At 46.2% G+C, this 13,358-nt stretch overlaps 1 protein-coding gene across 1 annotated transcript; it reads left to right on the forward strand.

Moving 5' to 3' along the window:
- The first annotated feature begins 638 nt into the window (after positions 1 to 638).
- nr1d2a (nuclear receptor subfamily 1, group D, member 2a) lies at positions 639 to 7,028 on the forward strand. Its single transcript, XM_083894355.1, has 8 exons — positions 639 to 898; positions 2,999 to 3,235; positions 3,317 to 3,405; positions 3,503 to 3,647; positions 3,740 to 4,428; positions 4,525 to 4,710; positions 4,941 to 5,151; positions 5,250 to 7,028. The coding sequence occupies exons 1-8, from the start codon at positions 868 to 870 to the stop codon at positions 5,447 to 5,449; spliced, it is 1,788 nt and encodes a 595-aa protein (XP_083750481.1). The 5' UTR covers positions 639 to 867; the 3' UTR covers positions 5,450 to 7,028.
- The last annotated feature ends 6,330 nt before the right edge of the window (positions 7,029 to 13,358 follow it).

The following is a 13,358-nucleotide window of genomic DNA, read 5'->3' on the forward strand; positions in this document are numbered from 1 at the left end:
AATCATATATATAGAAAGATGGATAGAAACAGATAGAAATGGATAGATAGATAAAAACAAAAAGAGATATAGAGATACAATTAGATAGGAAGATAGAATCATATATATAGAAAGATGGGTAGAAATAGATAGATAGATAGATAGATAGATAGATAGATAGATAGATAGATAGATAGATAGATAGAATCATATATATATAGAAAGATGGGTAGACCAGATATAAAGAGATAGATGGATAGAATCGTATATATAGAAAGATGGATAGAAATAGATAGATAGGTATATAGAATCATATAAATAGAGAGATGGAAAGAAACGTGTCGCACGCTGCACGGCTGTGTGCCGCTGCTGTTCCTCGCGCCGCCTTCAAGGCTTTACCCAGCCGCACGTTGTGCAGTGCAACGTGACCGCCCGCGAGACCGCTCCACGGGTTACGTCGACGGGGACGCTAGGCTCCTCCCCCTCGTGGTCCTGAAAGTGTGTCACTGGGTTAAAGTGGCCAGATCTGCCTGCCAGAGGGGCGTGGCCTGAACTACTGAGAACATTCAGTTCCTTTGAGTCACGCACACGCGCACACACAGACAGTAAAGGGGGGGAGTTTCCTTCCTGTGTTTGACTCCTGGAAGACTCACTCACTGTGTCTCAGTGTCTCAGTGTCTCTCAGAAGAAGCCACAACAGTCCGTGGACCTGCAGATGATTATTTGCACACGTCTCTCTGCTATGATCTCCACATCTTCTTCTTCTTCATTATCACCTTCATCACTTTAATCCTCACCTACCGTCCGTCCTCGCGCTCCGTGACGTGGTGACACCGGTGAATCCACTCTTTTCCAAACCCACAACAGAGCTGCGTGTGTCAGTCAAGAATGCCTGAGGACGTCGGGACAGCCAAGCCCGGTAAGAAGAACACTTTGACTTTGACTTTGGCTCGTATTTATCTGCATGAAAGCGGTTTAAAAATGCAGCTGTTGTTGTTTGTATTTATTTATTTATCATTATTTTGAACTAATGTGTTAAAGTGTAATATAAATGCCATTCAAACCTTTAACTGTGGTGCAGTTAGGACTGTAAAACACACTTGATGCATAATTAGAATACTATCAATTAGAATATATGTGTATACACACACACGCATACATATAAATGTGTCGTGGAGTAGATTTAGGCACTGGAGTGTTTTCGTCTTGTCGATCATTTTCTGAATGGGAATGTGTGAAATGTCCCACTAACAGTCACATACATGTACACAAACAAAATGGCTAACAAACATAAAATAAAATAAAAGACATCACTTGTTTTACACTTAAATTATTATTATTATTATTATTATTATTATTATTAATAATAAATCAGAGTTTGAATGAACTTCACTGGGCTTTATCAATTTTGTACATAGAATATAATCTGGGTTTAGCATCAATAATGTGTATTTAATCTCTTTTAGGTCGATATATTTAACATTCTGCTAAAATCAACAACAAAAAAATCCAATTATTGAATAAGAAGAGGCGGAAAAAAAATAGACAATAGTGTCCAATTAAAGCTTAAATACATAGAAATGAGTTTTAAAAAGTACAGTAAATACAGTGAATGTGTGTGTGTGCTCAGTAATCATAGATGATGCGTTTATTTTGAACATACACGTAAAGTTTTTTGTATGTGTTGTAATGACAGTGGTTAAAGGGCGGTTACGGTGTGTGTTTTTTTGTGTGTTTTTTTTGGAATGTGCTCGCGCATTGACACAACAACACTGTTCCACTTCCGCGCTCGCGCTCACATGGACAGCGTGACCTAGCCATGTGCCCGTGTGTACACGCTGCGCTGGAACACGCCTCTGATTGGCTCAAGTGCAGGCGCCAGTGTGCGCATGCGCCGCCACTCTCGTCGCTGATTGGCCGCTGCGCGTGCCCGTGACGCAGCACGTTGCATAATGCGGCGTGTGTGCTGAGCTGCAGGGTCCACGTGAGAGTGGAGGGAAAGAGCCTCGGCTGACCTAGTTCTTTCTTTTGTTTTTTTTCAACCGTGTTCTTCTGCTGCTGCTTTCACAGAAATAAATGACAGGTCCACGTGTGGGCGGGCCGTGAAAGAGAACAGTCATGGTTGTGGTTAGGTAATCGTCTTGGTCTTTTGAGTTCACACTGAAAAAAACAACAATAAATGCTTCATTTTAGTCGGGTTTTTTGGCATTAAAATACAAATAAAACACGTTTTTTAAAAGCCTCAATGTGACCTTTTAAAACCCACACCAAAAACATTTTTTCTTTCAGATGTAAATTCTCAATCAAATAACTGCTTTCACTAAAAGTTCACAATTATTTACTATTTTTAAAATTAAAATGTTTTTTTGTTTTTTTTAAATGGTCAGTCGTTTGCTCTACGACTTAGCGCTTCACTGTTCTCACTGAGTTTGTTTACTCTGTCCTGCAGTTGTCTCGGTCTCACATGAACTTGAGCAGAGTTTAATGCGTATTATTATTTGAAACTGACTGGAAACCACTGTTAACTAGTGCTGGGCACGTTAGCAGCTTCAACATTAACACACAATAACGCATGTCGCGTTTTCATGACGACTGACCAGAAAAAGACGCACGTGACATCATGTTTACGTGCACTGGAGTCCATGCACCGTTTACCAGTTTGCTCCGTTAGCACGCCTACAGTGGAACTGGAGCGGTCTGTTTATTAAACGAAAAGAGCAGCGCTACAAATAACCAGCGTACCTGTGTACTGCGTATGTGTGCCTCTATTTTTAAAGTTCAGCGTTACTTTAGAGACTCATTTTAACAATCGGGAGTCATGTAAACGTGACGTCACGCGCGTCTTTTTCCGGTCAGTCGTCAAGGAAACGCGCCATAACCGCTGTTAACGCATTAACATGCCCAGCACTAATGAGCATAAAGACCCTGCTCAATTAAATTGACCTTTCACCCTATGTCCGCTGGGTTGGAGTATGTTTGTGCCAGACTGATGAATGACCATGTCACCCTCTCTCCACAGGAGGCGTGATTGCCTACATTTCCTCCGGCTCCGCCCCCAGCCCTGACTCCTTCATGAGCACCAGCCCCAGCAGCGGCTTCCTGTCCACATCGCCAACTCTGCCCCGCCCCTCGCTGCCCAGCCGCGCCGTGGGCATGTTGGTGGACATCGCTCCGCCGGCCAAGAGCGGGCTCCAGCGCGGCCAGGGCCTGGACAAGGCCGGGCGCTCCTCCACGTCTGCGAAGAGCAGCATTACCAGTAAGCACAACATCATCTCATCGAGGAGTGAAAGAACAATCAAATGTGATGCGCGTGACTCACTGGTCTCTGTTTCTGTAGAAATCAACGGCATGGTGTTGTTGTGCAAGGTGTGTGGTGATGTCGCCTCTGGCTTCCACTACGGCGTCCACGCCTGTGAGGGCTGCAAGGTGAGAAGAAGTTCCTGGAGTGAAGCTCCGTCTCTCTGCTTGTCAGTTTCATGTTGAATCTTTATACTCATTTTTGCCAATTCTTGGTTTTCCGCAGGGCTTCTTCAGGAGAAGCATCCAGCAGAACATTCAGTACAAGAAGTGTCTTAAGATGGAGAACTGCACCATCATGAGGATCAACAGGAACCGCTGTCAGCAGTGTCGCTTCAAGAAGTGTCTGGCTGTTGGCATGTCCAGAGATGGTGAGCGCTCGGTTTTGTGTTTTCTCGTGTTCACTGAGGGCCACCATACTTTTCAGCGTGTCATCTAATGGATGCCATTTTCCCCCCAACAGCTGTCCGATTCGGCCGCATCCCAAAGAGGGAAAAGCAGAGGATGCTCCTGGAGATGCAGAACGCCATGAACAACATGATGAGCAACAACAGCCAGCTGCACAGTATGCTGCACGGCCACCAGAGCCCGTCGCTGCCCATGGAGGCCATGACCAGCGACGCCAGCGCCTCACCTTCCTCGTCCTCCGCTTCCGCTTCTCCGTCGTGCTCCAGCCCGTCCTCGCCGCAGTGCCCCCAGGACTCTGAGTCGGTGCTGTCCATGGACACCACCTCAAGCTCCGCCTCCTCCTGCGCGTCAGACAGTGGCGAGGACGAGGCGGTGGTCACGACCAGGCAGCAGCACCAGCACACCTTAGCGTTCAGCCAGCAGCGGTCCCAGAGGCAAGGCCAGGTCTCGCCGTCCGCCGTCGCTGCCGCCTTGGAGACGCGGTGTGGAAACCGCGGGGAGGAGCAGCCAGGGAGCTGGAGCTTGTGGAACAGCAACGGCGGTTATCGGCACAGTTCGTACAGCAACAGCCAACACGTCACCAACGCTGCTTACAGAGACGAGAGGGGAGTTAACCAGCAGCTGCCTCAGCAGCGGCTCAACAGTGCCCCCAGCTGTGAGCTCTCAGAAGACAGCCAAAGACAGCACAGATCGAACACACAGATTGCCTCCGATGTTTATAATGGATCAAGCAGAACACACTTGGTGAGTCATCTTTTGTACCTTTTGTCCTCCCACACCGTTTGAAATGCCAGACAAGCGTTTGAACTCACATTGACCTTCTGTCGTTCTTTTGTTCAGGTCTGCCCAATGAACACCTCACCTTACGTGGACCCCCACAAACCAAGCCAGGAGATCTGGGAGGAGTTCTCCATGAGCTTCACCCCTGCTGTGCGGGAGGTGGTCGAGTTCGCCAAGAAAATCCCCGGCTTCCGCAACCTCCCCGAGCACGACCAAGTCAGCCTCCTGAAGGCCGGAACCTTCGAGGTGAGAGAGCGGGATGAACACTGACTACTCACGTTGAAGTTAAACAAAACATCAGGGGCTTTTTTTTATTTTACTGTGCAGTCAGGTTCGTAGCTAGCTAATATGATATGCTAATGAAGAAGCCTTCATGGCATTATGTGTGCGACTTATTTCCAGTGACACAAATAACGTCGTCGACGTAGCAACCTCAAGCCATTTAACGTTAAAATCCTCCTTCTCTTGACTTTCAGGTGCTCATGGTCCGATTCGCCTCGCTGTTCAACGTGGTCGAGCGGACGGTGACCTTCCTGAGTGGCAAGTGCTACAGCCTGGACACGATGCGCTCGCTGGGCGCCGGTGAGCTGCTCAACTCCATGTGTGAGTTCAGCGAGAAGTTGGCAGCGATGCGGCTCGATGCCCACGAAATGAGCCTCTTCACCGCCGTGGTGCTCGTCTCAGCCGGTAAGAACTGGTTTACGGTTGACGTTGTAAAGAATTACTACTACAGCTACAGCCATAGCATTTATGCAAAACATCCCCCCCCCCCCCCCCCCCCACAGATCGCTCCGGGATCCAGGACCTGAACTCAGTGGAAGCCCTGCAGGATAATCTGATCCGGGCTCTGCGAGACCTGGTCATGCAGAACCACGGCGACGAGGCGGCCACCACGTTCACCAAACTGCTCCTCAAGCTTCCTGAGCTGCGTTCGCTCAACAATATGCACTCAGAGGAACTGCTCTCCTTCAAAGTTCACCCTTGAAAAGCTTCCTCGAGGGCGGTAAACCCCGCCCTCTTCCTTCACACAGCTCCACATCCTCCACCAGGACCTGCCTCTCGGCACCGCCACCTCCTCGCCCTCTGGACTTGACCAACCCTTGTTCTGTGTTTATTTCCAGAATGTGTACATTTTTTATTCTATTTTTTTAAGACGTTACTGTATTTATAGAAGACACACTAAACACGCGCAAGTGTACGTGTGCTAGAAGGCTAGAGTAGGACTTCACTGGCTTTCAAAGATCCAGTGTGTAGCTAGCGGCGAGATTGTAAACGCGTCACTCGTCCCTTTCCCAAACACATCGGGGAAACGACGTAGCCTTCGCGCACCACAAGGGATGTCATTGCCGTGGCGTAGAAAGCTTCCACTCCAAATCTCACACTATGGCTGTGTCCCCCCCCCCCCCCCTCCATCCGAGCTGCTGTAGAAACTAAAGCTATTATACACAAACGCAAACGTATGACCATGTTGTGTATTCACTCTCGGCCAACACTCGACACACACTGGACCTTTTTTAGGCCAATTAACAATGAGCAATTCGTTAATATCATTTTGAGATTATGCATCACCGTTCAAAGGTTTGGGGTCACCTGGATGATTTTTTTGGTGTGTTTTTCATTTAAAGTCACACTTTTATTCATCAAAAGAGTTGCAAAATGAATAGAAAATATAGTCAAGACATTGACACGATTAGAAATAATGATTTTTATTCCAAATAAAACTGTGCTAACATCATTGCACAAGGGTTTTCTCATCATCCAATAGACTTCAAACGCCATTAGCAAACACAACGTACCATTAGAACACTGGATATGGGCCTCTATACACCTATGTACATATTCCATTAAAAACCAGACGTTTGCAGCTACAATTTACCACATTAACAATGTATAAAGTTTATTTCTGATTCATTTAATGTGATATTCATTGAAAAAAAGTGCTTTTCCTTCAAAAATAAGGACATTTCTAGGTGACCCCAAACTTTTGAACGGTAGTGTGCATTTGGCGTTTAATTCCAAAGCGTGGTGTGGTTAACATTTTGACTGACAACAAGGCAGCAAGAAAGGCAAGCTATCGGGAAAGAAAAAGTCAAAGAATGTGTGATGATCACTGCTAATGCATGGCTGTACTTAACGCGGAGCGGTTTGCGTCTTACTTGCAAGCTCCTCCCCCTTTGCCTGAGACAGCGTCAGTTTTGTCGTTTAGCATATCGTGTTGGTTCCAATTGTTTGACATGTCCATGCTTGTCCACTGTCCTGGAGCAGAAACACAAATAATAAGATGAGTGTGAGGCGGCACCATGTAAAGCTTTTTATTGTACATATAATGACACCCCAGGTGTTTTGCTGTCATGTATGGTTTTTATGATGCCTTTTTCATTTTCAAAATGAGATTTGTTTTGTGGTTTGCTTTCAGCACAGCACTGAACTCGACACTTGTTTTTGTCTGTTCGCTTTGTTGGAGTTTCTTCTACTGGCAACATGTAAATATCTACATAAATATATATATATATATATATATGTATATAAATATCTGATGAACATAGATTATAAAATGGTATATAGTATGAATAAATTCAAGTGAAGAGTACTCTTTAGTTTGTGTTTTTATTTATGTTCCAAATTCCTCTGGGCAGTAGTAACCAGGCTTCTCCACAGGGTGGAGCTATTGGCCTATATCAACCTGACACAAAATAGGAAGGCATACTTTGACACTGACTGACGTTTTAAAAAAACAACAACAACAATTCCACGAGGAGAGCTTTACATTAAAATTAAAAAAATTAAAATTTAACAATATAAATAGACAGATTTTTAAATAAATGTAAAAGAGCAGTACAGTGATAGTAGGTACAAGTATATCACCAGTTAAAAATTTGGACAGTGGGACATTCTTCCTCAACTAAATGGATAGTGTATATATAAACTTGACAAACAGCCAATCAAGTCAAGTTCAGGTTTTTTTTACCAAGCCAATCAGAATCCAGAGCTGCCTCTCAGTCACTCACTGATTGGTCACGTTCTGATTACGTAACAATGAGACTGTAAAAAATACCGTCACTGTTGATTTGCCTCGGGTGCACTGTGCACACCACATAACATTTCTCACTGCACATACATTAGTAAACTATGACTCGATGACACGAAGGTCGTTCATTCATGCAGTGCTCTTGAATTAGAAACCTGTCAACCAATCAGAAAATAGCTTGCGTCTCCTGCCGCCTCCACACGACTGGACAACATGACGACGGTTTCTCATGGTGCTTCTCGCATGAAAATACGCTGGAAGTGATGAAAACGCTAATCGCCCAATGATTCTTTCTGTGATGTAGTGAAGTGAAATACGATGTGGTGTCAACAAGGGAGCTTTTATTCTGAAAAACCCTGCTTCCTCTCCCGCTCGTGCTGATTTCTGTATGTTCGCAGCCAGTGCCCTTTGACACATTGACGAAAATGGATGTGAATCAGCTCGCAATGCAACCGTTCCAAAACCAGTGGATTTAGGTTTCCACTGCAAAAATAAATTAATTCATTTTGTTTAGTGGAATTTGTGCTTTTTTTTAGATTATCTTCAAACACTAAATTCCAAACTTGAGAGCCCTGATTCGACTGTTAAACGTGTTAGCAGCACCTAGGGCTCAGGCACGTGGCGTCATTACTTGGCGTGGCCGCCATGTTGGAGGCTTCCTTTACTTCCTGTACTTCACTACTACTACTTGGACCACTGCGCACTGTAGACGTACTCTTCTCAGTCGCGTGTCTTAGTTTGCTTAATTTGGCGTTATTTACCATCTCAACCATGGTAAGCCGTCGCTGTGTCATGGGGTGTAACAGTGCAACACACAATGCAATGGGAGAAAGATCGGCAATGGATTAACTTTTCAACGCTTTCCTGCTTGGAGGCGCAACCACGGAGACCAAGTATCCGAGTCGTCAGCTCACTTGGTTCGCGGCTGTAAGACGACCAACCATAACCTTCCACAGTATCCCGATGTCGATGCCAGTGTGTAATTGATAACTGTGGGATTCTGGACAAACTGTTACCTGGAGATTTGGTGTTGGCCGATCGCGGCTTTGACATACAGGACAGTGTTGGACTTATGTGTGCCGAGGTAAAGAGCCCTGTGTTCACAAAAGAACGCTGTCAGCTGAATGCAAGAGATGTGGAGAGCACAAGAAAAATTGCCCACCTCCGAATTCATGTGGAAAGGGTGATTGAAATCGTCCACAACAAGTACACTATTTTGTCAGATAAAGTACCGATCCACATGTTGTTGCCATGCAAGGATGAAGACACGGCATTCCTTGATAAGATTGTGTCTGTATGCTGTGCTCTGACAAACATGAGCCCTAGTGTTATGAGCCGAAGTGCATGTGTGCTTCCCACTCACAGTTCGTTCTGGAAGGACGGAGATCAGTGTTGTTTGCGTAAATAGTTTGTTTATTGTCGGTAATAACAAAAACAAATTAACACAGCTGTTTCTGTCGCTGTCTGCACTCCGCTTCTCTCTCTCTCCACACATCCTTACCCACAATCTTATAAATTCTTTCAATACTATAAATAAATATATATAGTACTTGTGGGACTGTTACAGTGTTAGGATATTTGACAGCCATAACTGACAGCTGTGGTGTGGCATTTTGTGTCGCTGGCTTCCCTATTTAACGTATCCTGGTAAATTCCACATCTTTTTTCTTTATTTTCTTTCTCCCAACTATGACTCTTCTCCTCGTTCACTTGCTGTTTGTTTACATTCGCGAAGCCATCAACATGGCCACCACGTCCCAGAATGCAACGCGGTGCCCGAGCCCTTTTAAAGCTCGAGTTTAACAAGTTAACCACTGCTGCTGTAAAGCTGTGTTATCTGTGTATCTTATATGGTCTGTGTATTTGCGTGTAGATGTACTAACATCAAATGCTGCTGCTTATTTACTGAAATCCTCTTTATCATTTATTGTACAGGAAATGAAAGCTGTGTGGCTGGAGGAGGACGGTTGGTGACGTAGCACCGGGAAAGTGAAGAAAGCCCGGTAAGAGCCACCTAATACAAAAATTCAAATGTAATGGGAGGTGTTAGGCGACTATCAATAAACTATTGCGTCGCCGAGAGGCTAAGTGAAGGAAGTTTGAAAGCTACTTGCCGGACGCGCTCCTTCTGGCAATAAACACTGTGGACTCCATATGATTGCAGTTTTTGGTTATTTATTTATGCAAAGGTCAATCAGCAGTGAGTTTCTTACATACTGGATTTAAAACGTTCTTGTCAGCGTGTAAGCGGTACGTGTAGGCGGTCGTCAAAGTAGGAGCTTCCTCCTCTCACCCTCTCAGCTCACACAATGCAGGTACAGAACAGCTGATTTCACTGCCCTGCTGACTAACACCCCAGCTGGCTCCTCCCCCTATGTGACACACAACCGATACCACTACCTGACGCCTACATTCTGGCCCCATAATTATTACACTTACCCCAGTAATAATTACAAACACATAACCTGTATAGAAAACAACAACACATGACAATTACATTCGTCCATTTTTTTTTTTTTACATTTACTGTTGGTACATTATATTCAGGTGAAGATCTTGATCCAATCTTCTTAAGTCAAGTCAAGTCATGTCTAGGACAGAGGTTACCAGCACATGTCCTAAGTGTATCATCACTCATGTCAAGTCTGAGTCAAACGAGTCAGAAAAAACGGCCTTCAAGGCGATGCGGCCTCATGGAGAAGGCAGATCTTGGTCACAGGTCTGCAGAGGGTGCTGGACCTGCCACACCAATCCTTTTCTGTCTGCAACCACCTCGATGACCTTTCCGATGATCCAGGAATTCCGTGGTGCAGATTCATCCACTATTAGCACAATGTCCCCGGAAGGAAGTTCCTTCCGACCTTTGTCCACTTCTGGCGCTCCTGTAGTTGCGGTAGATACTTGTAGAACTTTCTAGCAGTTATTCAGCGCATTCTGTACGGAATCAGAGTGAGATCGTCATCAAAGCAATCGCAATCAAAGCCTTAACATCCAAGGCACTTCTTATGTATAACCAACCCCTTATTTGTGTGTTTTCATCTGTAACTGATCATCAGAACCTGTATGCTTTGCCGGTTTACAACCTATTAAGTAGTGTATTGAGTTGTGTTTAGAATAAAACCTCTTAAAGACACTCGAGTTGTCCGCCATACTTGTTCTGGTCGCCCTTTCCAGAGGGTAGTTTATTGAGCTGTAAGAAGCAGCCGGTAAAAATCTGGACAGTTGTAAACCGTTGTCGGGATCGTTGTCGAAGAACACGGTGCCGAGCGGGGAACGCCCGTCGTTGAAGAACATCGTCGGGACCACCAAAAACGCCACCACAACGGGCAAAAAGCTTAGAGCCAACGGGGCCGTCAAAGGGCTAAAGCAGCCACCGCGACGGAGCAGCCGAGGACGAGCTAACGGGGCCGTTGAAGGCAAAAGAAGTACCGCAGCTGCAAGTAAAGCGGAGCTGCGCCAACTACTGGTAAAGGAGCCAATAGTTACTGAGCAAAGTAAAGTGGAGCTGTGTCAACTACTGGTAAAGGAGCCAATAGTTACCGAACAAACCACCAAAGAGCCAACGCTTGGCCGTCAAAGGAGACTAGCCAACACTGCTGAGACTCAACGCCACTGCTACCACGACATCAAAAGAATCGACGTCGCAGGGCGGCTGTATCGTTTATCGTTGTTACCGAGGCCCAACTGCTAACCGCCTTTGATCTTTTCAGTTAAACTGATCGAGAGCCAAGAGAAAAGTAAGATGGCTGGCAACGAACTAGAATTGGAGGACCAAGAACAGGAGTGGTCCAGAGCGAGAAACGTCCTCACAACAAACATGCACCTTCTCATCGCCATGACCAGTTTACCAGGGAGTGAACCGGTCGAAAGAAGTATAGAAACACTGTTCATCGATTACAAAAACTTCCTTAGCACAAGCCTTAAATATGCCGCAACACTAGAGGAGATGGAAGACTCAATGGATGAGGATGAGTTCAAGAGGCGACAGGGCAACGCCCTAGCAAAGAAAAACACCACCATACGAGAGTACCACACCACAGTAGAAACACTGTGGTTTACGCAAGCAGAACCTGACATAGACGCTTTCATTACGGAGTTTAAATCAATTTTTGACAAGACTGAGGCACTCAGTAAAAACAAAACAATACCGCGAACACGGCAGGAGCACCAAAGTACCAAACTTGACCAAAAACTCGATAAAATCAGAAACGCCGTGAGTACCTGGAAAGACTACCAACCACATGGAACAAAGAAATGGAGATTCCTTTCGTCATTACAAGACGACAAAGAAGATCTGATGGGAAAATGGAAACATCAATGGGACGAAGACGCTGACAGCAAGGTCACCAAATACCAACGGGAAACCTCCACCAGTACACCACAACCACCGAAACCCAGCACTGCCCCTGTCAACTCCAGTATAAGACAAGGAAGTGGTGCACCACATGGTTCCCGCATGCCCTGGACTGGAACCCCAGTACAGCGGGACTGTCCCCTTGGCAAATCACACCACTTACAAAAAGTGACAACAAGCAGGGCGGTGAGGGCGGCGGCTATCAAAGTCGAAGAACACTCCACAGGGAAGACGAGAGAAAAGGGCAGTGAGGAAGTCCGAACGACAGCAAAGGCAGCAACAGAAGCCGCAGCAACGACATCGGTGGAAGGGCACGAGTCAGAAAAAGATGTAGCCCGCACCGAGTGAGGACAGCTTTGCTCAGGCCGAGGCTGAGACTGAACCAGCGTGCAAAGCTGCAAAGGCTGAAACTGAGCCAGCGTGTGAAACTGCGACTGACCCTAGGGCAGGGCCTGAACCAAAGCCAAAACCAGAAGCCAAGGTAGAACCAGAACCGGAGCCTGGGGTCAAGACAGAGCCTGAACTAGACGTTAAGGCAGAGACTGAAGATGACGCCAAGCCAGAGGTGGATGAGAATTCCGGGCCAGAGATGGGGACCGAATCGTCTAAACCCACCCTGGACGTCGATGATGATAATCCCCTGGGACATGTAAGACCTCCATGCTCAGATGCTGAGAAGGCCACTGACGGGATGATGGCCTCTACTGAGAAAGACCCAGGTTCAGATGCAGAGAGGGCCGCTGACGAGATGGTGGCTTCTGCTGAGAAATACCCAGATGCCCTCAACCCCATTAGAGCGGTTCTCCTCAGATTCAGGGAGGGTGACATCTCCAAGATGCACAATTCAATGTGGCTGGAAGAACAAGAAGTCTACATGCATCAATTCTTGTGGAGAGACTCGCCATCTGATGAGATTGAGGACCACACTGCAGTGAAAGTGAACATGGGAGACAAGCCCACTGTATACATCGCACAGGCAGCTATGAGCGAGACCGCAAAGTTTCCCCAGTTCACTGACATCAAAGAGGAAAAGGGAGTAATAGAGGAAAACGCCTCCCACAACAACCTACAGCACCGAGATGAGATCCTGAAAGCAGTGCAAAAGACCCTGAAAGGAGGGGTTTTTTACCTTAAACCCTGGGTCCAGTTAGGTCAAAGTGGGAGGAAGGACAAGACAAAACCAACCCAGACTCTGGTGCCATCCAATCAACTAAGGGGAGAAAACAACAACCTTGTGCAAGGAGGATTGTTTCCCTTAATGATGGCCCCTATTAACTCCTCTAAGAGAGGGGAGAAGAGGGGAACTGGAATTGACCCCACTGAAGAAGAAGTGGAAATAGAGACACCAGGACTCCGGAGACCTCGTTGTGTCCTACTGAGCCAGATTGCCGGGCGGAACAACCCCTGGGATAGAGGCAGGTGGTTCAGGGTTAGAATCATCCACCACGTGATGTTTCCAGATGGACCCCCACTAGCGGAGAAGTGGTTGGCTCATACACTGAGAGCCCCTAT

This window comes from Microchirus variegatus (genome assembly GCF_963457635.1).
Source record: "Microchirus variegatus genome assembly, chromosome: 1".
NCBI lineage: Eukaryota > Metazoa > Chordata > Actinopteri > Pleuronectiformes > Soleidae > Microchirus > Microchirus variegatus.